The sequence below is a fragment of the Ambystoma mexicanum genome, chromosome 6p (genome assembly GCF_040938575.1).
Source record: "Ambystoma mexicanum isolate Mex_15411 chromosome 6p, UKY_AmexF1_1, whole genome shotgun sequence".
NCBI classification, from domain to species: domain Eukaryota; kingdom Metazoa; phylum Chordata; class Amphibia; order Caudata; family Ambystomatidae; genus Ambystoma; species Ambystoma mexicanum.
Genome location: NC_090935.1, coordinates 232,522,409 through 232,538,666, shown reverse-complemented (window position 1 = coordinate 232,538,666; position 16,258 = coordinate 232,522,409). Strand labels below are relative to the sequence as shown.

At 45.6% G+C, this 16,258-nt stretch overlaps 1 protein-coding gene across 4 annotated transcripts in view; it reads left to right on the top strand.

Annotated features, from left to right (window-relative positions):
- Positions 1–16,258, top strand: part of SKOR2 (SKI family transcriptional corepressor 2) — a 105,897-nt gene that overhangs the window by 74,065 nt on the left and 15,574 nt on the right. For all 4 annotated transcript variants that reach the window (XM_069626940.1, XM_069626938.1, XM_069626939.1 and 1 more), the window contains exon 8: positions 7,412–7,477. In XM_069626940.1, the coding sequence (XP_069483041.1) occupies positions 7,412–7,474 (63 nt within the window). In that variant the 3' untranslated portion in view covers positions 7,475–7,477. The remainder of the gene's footprint in view (positions 1–7,411; positions 7,478–16,258) is intronic.

Sequence of the window (16,258 nt, the reverse complement as noted above, 5' to 3'; positions counted from 1 at the left end):
TGCAAAGAGCACTTTTGCAGTGCAGAGTCACTTTGCTGTGCTCTGTGAATTTGGCCTGGCAGAACGTGTTTATTAGCAGTGCAAAGTCACTTTGCTCGGCTCTGTGAATTAGGTCTGGTGGAATGTGTTTATTGGCAGTGCAAAGCCACTTTGCTGCGCTTTGTGAATTAGGCCCAGTGGAACGTGTTTATTGGCAGCTCAAAGACACTTTGCTCCACTCTGTGAATTAGGCCCGGTGGAACGTGTTATTGGCAGTGCAAAGCCACTTTGCTCCGCTCTGTGAATTAGGCCCGGTGGAACGTGTTTATTGGCAGTGCAAAGACACTTTGCTCCGCTCTTTGAATTAGGCCATGTTGAACTTTTTTATTGGCAGTGCAAAGACACTTTGCTCCGCTCTGTGAATTAGGCCCGGTGGAACGTGTTTATTGACAGTGCAAAGACACTTTGCTCCGCTCTTTAAATTAGGTCCAGTGGAACGTGTTTTTTGGCAGTGCAAAGTCACTTTTCTCCGCTCTGTGAATTAGGCCCGGTGGAACGTGTTTATTGGCAGTGCAAAGCCACTTTGCTCCGCTCTGTGAATTAGGCCCGGTGGAACGTGCTTTTTGGCAGTGCAAAGTCACTTTGCACCGCGCTAAACGTTCTGTGAATTAGGCCCTTAATCTTTTCAGCAAATTGTAACCATTCTTAAGGATGTCTAATTAAAATATGAATATTAGAAACCTGTGGACAAAACGGCCATCTCACCTCTGCCCCCACCTCCATTAGTGATGGAGGCAGATGCCATTAGCAGAAACATCGCCACACACTTTATAAAGGCAGAAACGCAGAACGCGGTGTGTGAAGGTGAGACGGGGCTTATTCATGTTGTCTTGCGGTTTTGTTACACCAGTAATAAAAATACAGGAGCATCATTTAGCAAGACAGAGCAACACTGAGCAATGCACTGCGGCAACCAAACCCCCCTATCCCCCTATCCCCCAGGCTCGGATTGGCCCAACATGATAGGGGGAGCCACGTTGTTGGTCAAAGTGGGCCAGTTTGAGGAGTTACCTCATTCTGCAGCCATCAGTTTCCAATATATGAACAGAAAACAATAAATACAAATATTCTTTAAAATGCGCAATTTCAGCGCATTTTACAAAGAAACACTGTGGCCCAGATTCATAGAATATTTGCCCGGTTCAAAGTGACTTTGCACTGCGTAAAAGGGACTTTGCACTGCCGACACAAACCCCGATTCATGGAACCGTGCAAAGTGTATTTTTGCCGTGCAAAGTCCGGGCTAAGTCAGCGCATAGTCATTTTTGCAGTTCAAAAACGCACTTTGCACATGAATCAGGATTTGTGTCGGCAGTGCAAAGTCACTCTGAACCGGGCAAATATTCCATGAATCGGGCCCTGTGGGTACTCCTCGATCTGTCACAAAATGAAAGGATCTCCATTCGTAATTATGGGCCCCATTTTGATTGGTGCCCAGGCCAATTTGATGCCTCGCCTGACCCTTTCCCCCTGCCCGCCTTCATGTCTATTAATAAAAGCCAATGTTTGGCCTCTTGATACGGACAAGATATCCAGACCCACGTGCTGCAGGTATATTTTGCGAAGAGTCGCCACGTGCGCAATTACCTCATGAATAAAATACACGTTTATTCGATTCTCTTAATGAGGTTAAGGAGTACCATATGTTGTACATGTGTTACTGGATTTCTACCACCGAAACTCTGAATGGAGCTCATATCAGCGTTCTGTTCAATAGGTGGCAAGCCCTGCTACGTGCCATTCACTAAAAGCTGCACCAACATATCACCAAACCCCTCGACGATCAAGTGCCTGCTGTGCTTCCACCAGGCCCACCGCAGTACTCTAGCGCCATCTTATGGTATTTTTGATGAACTGCGCTCTCTAGAAAATCTTTATTCTGTGGTTTGGTCGCTCAGATCCGAAGAAGGCATTTCAACAACGCCCTTGGGTACCAGCCGTTTGCATGCATAGCTTTTGACGCAGGTCCTCCTTTCTCACGCCCCCTTGGCCGCGGCCAGCTGGGTGCGTCAAAGGCAGGGGTGGACTGGCCTATACGGACCTCTGGAGATTTCCCAGTAGGCCTCTGCACCCCTGGCCTCTTTTGTGTGGTAACCTGTTTTATTTCCTTTTTTCTCCTAGGAAAACGGTTGAGCTTGCTGAAAATGTGTAACATGGGGCCACTTTGAAAATTATTTCCAGGGCCTCTTTTGGTTACCAGTCCACCCCTGGTCAAAGGGGAGCATAACACCAGGGCCGTATTTTAAATATAGTGTTAATAAGTGCAGTGTTTTGGATGACAATATATTCAAAGAGTGCACGTCCCACTCAGCAAGTGAAGCTATGCCGCGCATTCCTTGAATATACTGACATGGGCTGTTACAGATTTTGGTCAGGCCTGGGGCAAAAAATGTGCTGAGGCCCCGTTGCTATTTTTTGCACTGGGTCAGCAGCACCACCAATAGGCGACTCGAATACTCTCCCATTGAGTTTGTGTGGAGGGCATAGATATGTAGATGAGGTTTCTGTATGTTGCTTGGTTAAACTAAAATCTTGCTGTTGGTCAATTGCACTTTCAATCAAAACGGTGTGTAGGGTACATCTGAAGAATAAACACTGACAATCTTGCAAAGATCATACCATGAGCGCCCAACATATGCCACCTTTCACCAGTATCTAGGGTACTGAACCATGAGCCTACCATATACACTCTGGTCACATCAACTCTGTTCACACCACTGCTTATGTGAGCAGCAGTATGACATTCCCATCACAATATCCCACTCCCAGAAGCCCTCCATATTTCCTATGTGTTTTGGCTTCCTCTCATTTGATATATATTCACAAAGAAACCACTGGAGAGCAGTGTTTGTCTCTTAAGGCCAGTTGACTGGATGCCAAGATCCAGAGTTCATCTAGAGTCAATTTGATTGTGTTATGTTTCTAAGGCCTTTCATTTTGTGCAAACTTACTTCACATTTTGATGTCACAGTGGCCGAATTGTTCCTGTATCCAGCTATAATAGTTATGATATCATATTTCTATGTATAGCGCTTCATGTTTGACTCCTGCTGCTCCAAAGCACTGTAGAAATAGGTGTCAATACTACCAAACGTAATAGTACTTAATTACTCAACCACAGAAGAATGAAGGGGAGATTCAACCCTGCTGAAAAATGAACTTGGAAAGTCTAGGCTGGCACGTGTCAGCGTTGAGCTTGTACCTTGCTGAGCTGTCCAAATGTGACAAGTATGAAGTTTAATTTACTGTGCAGCTAAAAAGGAACATATATTAGGATACTTACCCACTAGAATCACTACTATTATCACGTTTAGTAGGGGCCCATAACATATTCCTCCTGCTTCTAAGCGCTGTAGTAATTGTTATATTGATAAGAAATTGGTGCAGAGCCAATGCATCACCAAAGACTGTGGTTTGCACATGGAAGGAACATTACCTGGCAAGATAGCTCAGCGGGTTAAGCGCTCACTCCTGAAATCTATGTATGATCTATAAGTCACATCTTTGAATCCTAGAAAGGCCTACTCAACGTTTTATTCTTCTGAGGTTGACGAAAAAGGTATTAATTTCAGTTGGCAGGTACTCATTTTGTGGGAGTACTTTATGCAAAATGCTTTGCTAAAGTGCTTTATAAGTAATGGTTTATTACAAATGTTCAGATGTTAACATCAATCAATCCTAGCAAAGGCTCAGAATATTGTCATATATTGTCAAAGTTTTCCCTTACTGTGTGACTTCTTTGACTCTTATTCAACTTCATATATGCCTGTATAAAAGTCATAATTAAGGGTTTCGTTGCTTCTTTGAGATATGTGTTATTTTTTATTTTAAACTGCAATGTCTGAAGCAGAATGAAACTGGGGTTTGGATGGATTAGAGAGGTGATGAAGAAGGACACAAACATCTACTCAAGTATTTCATCATCAGTAGTTTCCTCTTAATGCCAAAATCCCCTCGATCAGTTTTGTGCACATTCACGAGGAAGGAAATTGCATAGGGAAAAAGGTGAGAAAATGCTGGGCAAACACCAATAGGACAAATGGAAAATAAACACTGCTAAGCAAATGTAGCCCAACAAATGGCCACTGGGCCACAAAAAATAGCCCAACATGAAATGACTGTGCTGCTGGGAAATCAAAATCTTGCTTCTTACAAAGCTGCTGATTGGTGCTAATATTGTTAAGGAACTCCTCACTGGGTAGTACGGCAGTGGAGTTTGGAAAAAATAATTGTATTGATTTGGCAGTGTCATGCCAGAGCATTGCCGTCGCTATGCCAACCAGATATTCTCAGCTCAGAAACCCCATTCCCTCTCTCTCTCTATCTTCTGTAACAATGGTTACAGCAATTTTGCGGCGCAGCTGCCACAAAAAGTCACCACGACCACAAAGGCCCGGGAACATATCCAGATGCATCTGCAGTTGTAATAAATTGCGAATAAAAGACGAGTTGCTTCTAAATTAACACATTCAGGGGGATTTTTGTTCACCTCCTTTTTTAACTAAATGGTGATGAAGTTGTAAATAAAAGACAGAATGCTTTTTATTTAATGCTTTAGAGGGTGTGATGCATTTCAGCTCCAACTTAACTCTGTAACGACTAATAGGATGTTCTTTATGAATTATACACCTGTCGGAATCTGGCACCCTGTCATGAAAGCCTACTGACACGGGACGTTACACTGCCGGTAATGGCCCATCGCCCAACTAAAGAGCCCAGGTGAAGCGAAGGCCCACTGACGTGGGCAGTGGTACCGTTACCATCATATTCGGGCCGCTGCCAAGTGTTATATCGCTGTTAGCACCCGCAAGTAAGCACAGGGGGGTTCTAAAGAAAACAAAGAAGACTTCCCTTACTTCCTGGAATGGCTCTTCGATGGTAAGGGAGTCTGTTGTCAATGTTGATTATGCTATTGTCATCCACGCTGACCGCGGGACTCCCTCACCATGGAACTGCCAACGCATCAATGTTGACGACGTTAGCGTCATCAACATTGACAGCAGCTTCCCTAAAATGTAATCACTGTGCGCGGGAACAAAGCGTATACTAGTGTATCCAGCCCACGTTCAGAGCTTCCTGATTGGCTAGTGCCCCAGCCCACGTTCAGAGCTTCCTGATTGGCTAGTGCCCCAGCCCACGTTTAGAGCTTCCTGATTGGCTAGTGCACCTGCCCAGTGTGCTGTTTGCACGCAAAGTGCATTATCTGGCTGGTGCGCATGCGTTGTTGGCAGGGGCGTTGCTGGGGGGGGGTAATGGGGCTATAGCCCCTGATCTTTTGGTTGTAGCTCCTGATAGAATCTCAGGAGCTACAGCCAAAAGAGTCCCTCCAGTCCCAACAGTTCCTACATCAGCTTAGCCCCGGGTCTTTTCCAGACCTAGCAACTCCCCTGGTTGTTGGTCCTGCGTTCAACAGCAAACGCTCTTCCAATGTCCTCAAAGCTCCAGGGAATATTGTTTTGATAAACAGGAGTGGTCCATAAACTGATTCAGCAAGTGCTTTGAAGTTTACACAATGAATTTACGGAAAAACACTACTCTGAGTCAATGCGCCACAACAAACACATAACTCTTGCTAACAAAGTTTTGCAATTTTGTAGCACTATAAACAACAGTCCATTTAATAATACCCAATTCAGACCTCAAAAGCTTAGCCTGTGCCCCGCCAAATGAACATCGATCTCTGCAGAGAGCGCTTAGCTCACTGAGCTATTGTATTAAAAAAAAACATGATTGTGAAGAGAGTTTCCTCTCTTGAAGTCACCCCACTCAACAAAGAATAGTCCTGTTACTTGGGAACCAGGTTGCCTATGCTCTCCTCTATGCACAGTCTTTAAGTCTGCCACACCATTGCATAAAACCAAAGCAGGACAAAGTGCCAAGAGGCCAAGTCCAGTGCCCCCCTTCCAGAAAAAACCAAAGCGTGCATCGGTCCAAAACACCCTGTTACGCCTACTGCACAAGATACGATAAGCAGGGCAGAGATCCCAACGATACTGTGGGGATGCTTTAATAAATGTAATATTAAGTGGCATCACAGGAAGGGAACACATAATAGCGAAGCATGAACATTGAATTAAAGTGGCCTTTCCATATTGAAGAAAGTGCATGAGAGAAATGCGCATTTGTCTTTGCAGCAAGAGGTGGTTTCCTGTAACTTTGAAGGTGTATGTGCACAGTTACTGTGCATTAAGGTTAAAGCAAGCATAAGTGCTAGACGGAACTACATGCAATGGTGACAATTTAGCCAGGTAATAACACTTCCCATGTTTGCCTTTCCCTTGATGCACAGTAACTGTAGATTAAAGGAAAGGTAAGTGTTATTACGTGGATGGACTGGTCTACATTAATCTAGGCCCATCTATCCATGTAAAAGCACTTACCATTTTAGCTTTACCCTTAATGCATGGTACTGTGCGCATCAAGGGTAAAGCAAATAGGAATACCAGGACCCCAGCATCCCCCACCCCTATTCTTAGAGGTGGAGGCTGAGACACACACACATGCACACAAATACTTTCATCTGCACATTATTCATATAACTCCTTGCATGCACGCATTCATATAAACAAACACCAATATACATACATGCATACAATCCATACATGAATCCATACACATTAAATTATATTAAATAAAAAAAAACATGTACCGTACCGCTACACACCCTTCATAACACCCGCGCAGCCACAGGGAGGACCTCTCCTCCCTGGCACGTGGACAAGGTGCCGGACAGGAGAGGAGGCCTCCACTGTCAGTCAATGCGTTCACTATGCTAGAGGAATCTCCCCTTGTCAAGCAGCTAGTCTATGCTGCTGGCATAATAATGAGAGCCGATGGGGCCAGTCTTTCAATGCCCTGCCTGCTCTCATTATAAGCCGCTATGTTACAGAGACAATAGGGCTCCACAACAAACAAACAAAAAAATCATAGCGGGGGACACTACCCTGCTGAGAGGAAGGTAGTACAGTCCCGCATGTAAATAACGCATGCCTGTCACTCAGGCAACGTGATGGCCTGTCGCTGATGCAGGGGCGGGAGGGGTTGAGGGGCAGGGTACCCCATAGTGGTGGGCCGCCACTGATCCAACCTGATTGAAACCAATATTTTAATGATTCAAACCAATATTCAAGTTGATCGTTGTTGATTGTGCCCACCTGGAGATTCAGAGATAGATTCCCCTGCCTTTGTGCTTCTCTTGCAGTTTCCTTTGCTGTAGCCTGTCTCTCTGCACTCCACATGCCCCTGTGCTTGTCCTTGGACTTAAGATAAGGCCGGAAATGGGACCAGGGTGCGGCCATGTCAGCTGTGAAGTTGCCTGCACTCCCATTCACTGCCGCACCTGATGTTAACATTGCTCTCCCTCTCTCCCCAGATCCCCTATGCAGCGAGTCTGATGAGGAAAGAAAAACTAGGAGCACATCTCAGCAAAAGCTAAGAGGTGAGTGAGCTGTGTGCTGTGCAGCTGATGAAAGGGAAGAGAAAGACTGCACATTGACCTGTTCCTCTGTACCTAAGTGTTGCGCGAGCTGTGTGCTGTGCAACTGATGAAAGGGAAGAGAAAGACTGCACATTGACCTGTTCCTCCGTACCTAAGTGTTGCGCGAGCTGTGTGCTGTGCAACTGATGAAAGGGAAGAGAGAGACTGCACATTGACATGTTCCTCTGTACCGCATTAAAAGCTAAGAGGTGAGTGAGCGGTGTGCTGTGCAGCTGATGAAAGAGAAGAGAGAGACTGCACATTGACCTGTTCCTCTGTACCGCATTAAAAGCTAAGTGTTGCGTGAGCTGTGTGCTGTGCAACTGATGAAAGGTAACACGCAGAATGCACCCTTTTAAACTCTTATGAGGTGAGTGAGCTGTGTCCTATGCAACCGATCACTAGGAACAGAAAGGGTGCACAGGGTCCTGTTGTTCTGCACCTTATTAAAAGTTCAAAGGTGACTTTTTCCCCAAGAACTTCCCTGGCTCTTAGTCAGGCCATCTAGTTATGGCCAATTATCAGTGCTGCTAGGAGAGGAGGCCTCTATTCTGATATAATGAGAAAAATCAGGAGCATAAATCAGACTTAAGCCAGGAGAGAAATTCAAAGCACGTGTTTTACAAGTTCAGAATCAAGTGAAACTTGGCAAAGCAGGTCCTCCTATGATACTGTAGGATATATCATGTATCTGTCAACTGCACATTTCCGTAGAAGAAAAAATCAAACATCAAGGTCCAATGCTGACACGTCGTAAATTATGCATGGATGCTATGTTCATCTACCCAGTCACCTTACCTTCTCATGAAAGGCACGTTGAACTGGGTCCTCACACCAGGTCTTTTCATTTCTAGTCATGACACCCCCAGTCAGTTGCAGTATGCATGCCGTGAGATTTTGAATTGCCTTGATAAAGCACACCAGCGCGAAACACACGTTACTTGTCAGCACACGCTACTTCCTCTAGGTACTGCCTCATAGGCAGACGCGTTTATGTTTTTTGCTCACCTTTACACAATTATAGAACATTTCTCATTACTTCACAAATGTTTTACTCACCTTAACGCAATTATAGAGCATTTCTCATTACTTCACAAATTTGAACCTTCCTTCTAGGCGTAGTATGATGATGTATATTTATATACCGGAGGAACAATGCTCTTTTGATCTCAAAAGAACATACAATAGATAAGAAATCATATTTGATGGGAAGCAGTGGACTTCTTACAATGGGGTGAGTTTGAGGAACATTCTGACCCAGTTGTGGAGGGGAGTAAATGGAACAGTCGCCAGAGACAATACATAAGTGAACATACATCGATGAAGGAGAATTAACATTGCATTTGTAAGTACACGTAGGTGTGTTTGGGATGTGACTATGATGGGTGAAGTGCTGTGGTGGAGACAGAGGAAATAAGGGTGAGAGGCAGGTTATAGGCGAGAGAAAAATGTTAGCTAACAGGCAGATAAGCAGTCGGTTAAGAGGGTAACTCGGAGGCAAGGAGGTAGGCTTTTAGTTTGGTTTTGAACAAATCCATGTGGACTGTTTCTTGGATGTTCGGGGGAAGAGAATTCCATGCAAGTGGAGCAAGAGGAGACAAAAGGTGGAAGTGAGAGGAAGCACAGGGAGGACGAGAAGCCACAGGGGTAGTTGAGGAGGCAGAGCAGAGATTACGAGAAGGCAGGTAGAGCTGGATAGAGGAGGAGAGATACAGTGGTGCCTTACCATGGATAGATTGGTGAATCAAGAGAAGACATTTAAATCTGGCCCTGTTTTGCATCGGCAGTCATCTAGCCTGGTGACAGTACGAGGAAGTAGGTGTGAAGTGAGGGAGTTCAAAGAGAGTCTTAGTTGCGAAGTTAATGATCTTGGCGAGAAGACAGAGAGCATTGTTGGGGAGTCCAAAGAGGATGCAGGCACAGTAGTCCAGTTTAGAGTAGATAAGATCAGTTAAGAGATGCCTGGCAGTGTTGATTTTCCTAATATTTAGGAGGTTGAAGCAAGCTGCTGTCCCAGTTTTGGAGATGAAAGTAAAGAAGGTGTGGGAATGGTCATAGATGACGCTGAGGTTTCTAACTGAACAAGAGTAGGGGACAGTGTCAGGTGGGACCTGGATAGGCAGAGGGCGAGATGAGAGAGAGCTTTTGGGAGGGAATAAAAGCACCTCTGATTTGGAAGAGTCTAACATCAGAGAGTGCAAAACCATCCAATATTTAATGGCAGAGAGGCAGTTGGAAATTTTGATAGAGCGATCAGATGAGAGTTCAGGAAAAGAGAAGTAGATTTGGATGTCGTCCGGGAAGAGTTGATACGAGAAAGCAAAGGAGGAGATAAGTGCCACAAGAGCAGAGGTATAGAGTGTAAAGAAGAGCAGTTCCAAGACAGAGCCTTTTGGAACACCAACAGATAGAGGAGTGAGCTGAGAGAGTTGTTGCTCCAGGAGACAGAGAATTGGTGAGGTGCAAGGTATGATTCAATCCAGGCAATGGCTCGATCGCGCATCACAAGAAGAAAGACAGTGTTAAGGAGATCAGAGTGATCGACAGTATCAAAGACGGCAGACAGGTGAAGGATAATTAGGAGAGAGGATAGGCTGGAGGAGGGAGTGTGAGGAAGGTGAGGAGAGAATCTCGAACTTTGGACATTTTTGCAGTAAAGTATTCCTCTAAATCATTAGCTGTGAGAGTGGAGTTGATAGTCATAGACTTAGGAGGAGTGAGGAGTGTGTTTAGGGTGCCCTATAACCAGCGAGGATGATTGGAGTGAGAGTCATGGAGGGTTAGGTAGAATTCCCTTTTCACTCTATCAAGAGTGGACCTTAGAGTGTTCACGGTAGAGAGGTAGAGTTGCAGTACCTCATGTGAGTGGGTACACCTCCATTTGCGCAGCAGCCATTGCATGTGGGAAGTGAGAGGAGAATGAGTCATATAGTAGGGATTGGAAGCTGAAGAACAGCAGGGTTGGTGGAAGAGGCATTGGGTGTGAAAGAGGAGAGTGAGAACTGTAGGTCGGAGATAAAAGTGGGGAATGGCAGATGGTTTAAATGTCCTTTTAGTAACAGGTGCAGCAAGTGGTGAGGAAAGGTTAGAGGGTGGAAAGGAGATGGTGGTGGAAACAATTGGCTGATCAGATATGGATGGTGTGACAGGGGTATTAGTGGATGAGAGGGAGGTGGAGATGAATAAGGGATACAAAGAGTTACCCTCCTGCGTGGGTAGGTAGGTTGTGAATAGAGTGGAGAGTGTGATCCATAAGGAAAGACTAAAGTTCAGGTTTCTGCAAAGTGTTTGGAGAGGGAAGGCTAAAGTCACCTATGAGAATAAGGTGATGATTGGTGGAAAGAGAATCAAGGAGTTGCCCAAGATCATCAAAGAATGGTCCATTGGGACCAGGAGGGCGATAGATGGAAATGATGTGAACCAAGTGCGGCAGAGCAATAGTAGAGATGGTGAATTAAAAAGAGGTAGGAGAGTAGGTGGCATTGGAGATTTGTGAGGCATTAAGGGGGAAGAGGGTAGGTGTCTGACGCCTTCACCTCTGCCAGTCAGTCGAGGAGAGTGAATGAAGGATTGTTTGGAGTTGTGTAGGGCTGCCACAAGGGCAGTGTTAGATGGAGAAATCCAGGGATCAGTGATATCCAGGGAAAGAGAGCTAGAGTGAAAGTAGTCCGAGATAAAGCAAGTTTTGTTGCATACAGACTAAGCATTCCAGAGTGCAATAATCAGATGATGAGGTAGGGAACAGTAGAGGAGTTGAGTCTCAGTGGACGATAGGCGAGGTGGATAGGTGTGAGAGGAGGTATGGTTGGCTCGTCGGCTTGGTTTATTGGAACGAGGTGGAAGAGAGTTGGAGTAGAGGGAGTTTCTGGTTGTGAGTTTTATAATAGGAATAGGAAAGGAGGAAGTTGAAGCGTGATTGGAGAAAGCATAGGGAGATGTGAGTAGGATGAGCAGCAGGAGGAGCAGGAGTAAATGCATTATAGACGATTAGCACAGTGTGGCGAGACAGTGCAGTAATTAGGAAATCTGGGGTACTTGCAGGTACAGGGAGAAAGACAAAAGCAACGGCTCATAGAACAAGAGGCAGAGAGGTTGGTGAATGGCTGGTCTTCACCCTTCATTGTTCCGCCCTTAACTGGGACAATCCTGGTTGGACGTCCTTAGGAAATTCAGAAGGGATGACACATGCTCTTGGTACCTGATCACCTAGTCCATCAGTGGTTGGTTTCTCTGGTATTGCCCCTGGTGTTGCTGGGATGAGTGATTTCTACCTGATTGGTGTTCCCAGAGAAGCCTCTTGTGGCCTTCAGCTGGAGATAGGGGTTGATCCAAGATGGCCACGGGAAGTGAAATCACCGATCCAAGATGGCCACAAAAATATGTTTGGTCATCTGAATTATTATACTAAGAGTGAGATTTTTATGTATATCCAGAATATAAAAGAAAAGTGTTACATTTTTATTTAAATATTGAAAACCTATCCACATCATATGTACGTTTCAGACCTATTGAATATGTTAACATTAAAATGGGCTTCTACACACACCTATTCTGTATCTGGCAGATCTAACTATACGGGATGCTCAGAATATCATTACTAGAGCATCACCGCTAACATGATAATATTAATCTGACTTCATTGAACTTGGCAATGGATAAGGCAAGCACTTGCAAAACCAATGGGACTGCTTTTGTGAAATAGTATTTGGGGCAAAGGCGCACATCAGAATGGAACATCAATGGGTAAGGAGAGAGAAGCATAGGATCAAGCACAGAGAAAAGGAGATTGGGAGAATGGGTACAAAGCTGCCAGTGTCAGGAAGAGAGATCAAGAAGGGACAAACCGGGTTTTAAGGAGCACAATTCGGAGAAGGTGTGTGGCAAGGTGTACATAGTTGTGTGTGCTCAAGGGGAGTATGAAACACAGAAATGTACATGGGAAGGAGTATTGAGGCAGTGAGGAAGCGCATCTCTAGTTGTTTGTTTTGCGCATCCGCATGAAGTGCATGGTGGGACATTGAACAGGTTTTTATTGTCTGGTCTTTTTTTGACCTATTTAGTGTCCCAGTATGATAAAATAACTACAGCTTTGCTGGAGTACAGGGATGAGTGGTACATAAAACCTCTACTCAGCCCACGACTACTGCTAAACCAGTCGTGATCGCAAGCATAAAGGTAAAACAGGCACAACCCAACAGGTATCCCTCCTTCGCCTCTTCTGATAGCATGAGCCGAGGGCGGGCAATCTTCCTTAGGAGGCAAGTTAGCTGGCAAAGATGCAAACAAATAACAAAAGTGTTGGAGTACCAAAATAAAAGAATGCCCAAACAATGTTCTATAAATAAAATAGGTGACTTTAAAGTGAGACTACAAGCACACAAATCAGAATACGCTTTAGCCGGCCCATGTAAGAGAAGACACAGAATGTGGAGACTTTAAGATGAAAGAGGCACTTTGGGTCTGAAGACAGAGCATGTCAGAGATGGCTCAAAATATACTGCAACTCCCAGAGACGGTTCAAGGCATGTATTGAACTTATTATCAGCGTGCTAGAGATGCCCCTCTCTCCCTTGTCTAAAAGCACCAATCCCTCACTAACCCAGGTGTCCCTACTCCCCAGGTTAGTATATACCACAGGTTTCTCCCTACCGTCTATGTTCTGACTTTATACAAAGGGAAAACCCAAAGACCAATGCCTTATCTTTCTAAGCCTCCTTGCGGACTTCCTAAACTGACCATACACTATCAAAGTTGTTAGTTGATTAGGAGGGATTATCTGGTGTGCCTTTCAGAGACACTACCCGATTCAGTCTTCTTCCTTTCACACCCCACACTCCTCTCCCTTTCTCTGTCTGATTTTCTCCTCTCACTACTCTCCTGCTCCGAACTCTGGCAACCTTCACACCTTCTACTCCTTGCATCTTCCTCCTCTGTTCCTCCAATCGCTCTTACTATTCTAACCACTTTCCTCCATCCTTCCAAGTTACTTTTCTATCCTTCAAATGACTACTACCTCCTCCGCCCTTTTACTCCCTCCCCCACACTACTATTACCTTTGCAACACTACCATCTATTCCCCTCTCCACACTATTGCTCCCTCCTCCACACTACTATTACCTTTGCCACACTACCATTCCATTCTCCACAATACTGCTCTCTCCTCCACACAACTACTACCACTCCACACCACCTTCTCCCCAGTCACATTCCTTTCACTCTCACAATCACTTCCCACTCACTGTAACAATCTCACGCACTAGCCATGCACACACACTCACTAATCAGTACCACTTGCTCTCACCAACTAATACCTCACCTTTTCCAAAAATCACCTCCACTCTCCAATCCTCTGTCCTTCCTCCTGCTGGTCTCTTGTTCTGCGACATCCTCCTCCTCTGGCCTCAACCAAACAACCCACAACATCCTGCTTTGCTTACTACTGTCTCTCTTATCCTCTGGTCCAGCCTGCAGTAGTTATCGGCTCGAATCTGGTGAAGAACAGGCAGGCAATGGTCGAATCGACATTTCAAAGTGGTCGAGCCAGTTCTACAAGGTGCAATAATGTGCTACGGTTTCTTCGTGGCAATCGCATCAAAAATGGTTGGAACACAAGCAGGCGATGGTCAAGTCAGTGGCTCGATGGCTCAAATCGGATCAAGAAATTGTGTATTCAAAAATAGCTCCCAGGGATCTGCAGCAGTTAAAATATTATTAAAAAATAACCAAGTCAGTTTGAAAGTCGATTGAGGTGACAGAACCCAGAGCTGATTCCTGATTCCTGGGGGGCCCGCCCAGGGTTTCCATGGATAAGGAGGGTCCGTGTTGTGCCCTTTTCAGCCATGGGGCTGCCTCTTCCAGAGAACAGCATCCTGGTTCCAGTGTTCAGGCAGGAGGTATGCCTGCCCCACACTGCTGCTCAAACCAAGTGTTACTCTGGGAGGGACGAGGGAAGGGCCGCTCTTCATTTCTGGAGCCTTTATTTTCATCCCTGTGGCAGGGGACCTTGGGCAGACTATACCCCAATTCATGTAGATGCGAATTCCTTTAAGAAATGATTCAATTACAGGAGGGTCTCAGCCCCTTATGTAGTCAATCTGTCACAGTGGACTGGTCCATTCCAAGCCTTCAGTAAGGGTCCAATCCTACTGCTGTGACCAGTTTCTTTTCTTGGTGATGTCATCTCCAGAGAGCTTTGTCTGCAGGAAGTGGGGAGGTGTCACAGGAAGTGTGGAAGCCCTGTGGGATTCCAAGATGGTGGGACCCTTCACTTGACTGGTACTTTTCCCCCTGTGACTCTAACTCTGCCCTCTGCTCTTGCTGCCCTACATCAAAGAGACTGTAGTAATTACAGCCCTGGGGTGACTTCCCTCTGGCTTGCAGAGACTGTTCTTTGAGGCGTGGGGCCTCTCCTTGCCCCCTATAAGCAGATCATGTCCTCCTGGAAGATGACAAGCCTTTACGAATGAGAATAAAGGCTTTGCTGGGGCTGAGCTCAAATGGACTGCTTTGGGTGAAACTCAGTCCCAGGGAGCGAATATACAGAGGACAATTATAGAAGGGGTCCCTGGAAATCAAAGCTGGCAATACAATGACACCAAAGGCTTTTTGCCAATACAATTGTAGCTTTCTAGAGGCTACCATGTCAAAAACAGACCTGGCTTATTTTTAGCTATTAATGCACCAGCAGGGCTTGGGATCGCATAAGCATATAATTTAGATCAGAGCTACCCACTGCTAAAGGCAGTTCCTGGCTGTTTGCAGGAATCTGCATGTTACTCTGTAACTTGGATGTTGCCAAATAACACGGCCGCTGCTCAAGGTTGTCAGTACACAGTTTCAGCAGATTTACATGTTTGCAGAATGCTTTTCAGGATGGGGTATTTGTGAAAGTGAGTCTGAGTAGCAGAACCCACTTTCAGGGGCAGAATTACCACAGTCATTTTAGGTTTCAAATATCAAAAGGCTCTGTTTATTCCACCTTCACAGATGTTGTTCTGCCACACCTGGCATGCCCATGCTAACACGCACAAACAAAATAATGGCATACTAGGACACTGATCTGCACATATAGTAAATGACTCAGTGCTCCAGCATCACCAACGGGCTTAGAGCATGGGGGAAGGCCAGGGAGAAGTATGGGGCTATGGAGCACAGAAAACAGGTGATGGGCTAGCATATTGAATAACCAAGTGAGAGAAGAGGTACAGAAGGGGAAGGTCCTTTAACACGGGTGGTCTGGTGCATGGGGGACAGAAGCAAAGCAAAAAGAGTGCAGAGCTGTGCAAGGGTAAAAGAAGCACTGAGGGAAGGAACTCAGGGAAAGGAGTACACTGGAAGGTGCATGGGAAAGGTGAATGCACATGATGAAAAGGTGCACAGCTGAGGAAGGTTAATGGGCGGGGAAGGTTCACAATGAGAGAGAAGGTGAATAAAGGATAAAGTACACAGACAGTGAAAGATGCACAAGGGGTAGACTACCCTGTAGTACACAGAAGAACAAAGGAGGGGAGGATTAGAGTTAGCAGAGTAGCGCAAGGGGCTTGGGGTGAGGGTAGAATCAAAGGGAAGTAAAGAACAGGAAGGAAGGAGCATGGAGAAAGGAGCACAGGGGGGAGAGTGTAGGAGGAGAGCAAGAGGCGGCACAGTAGACCTTCCTCTTCAAACACCTAGGTCCACGCCCACCACTCCTCACGCTACCCGAAACTGAGTGATCTGACCCCCACTGTTCCCTCCCCTGGCTGC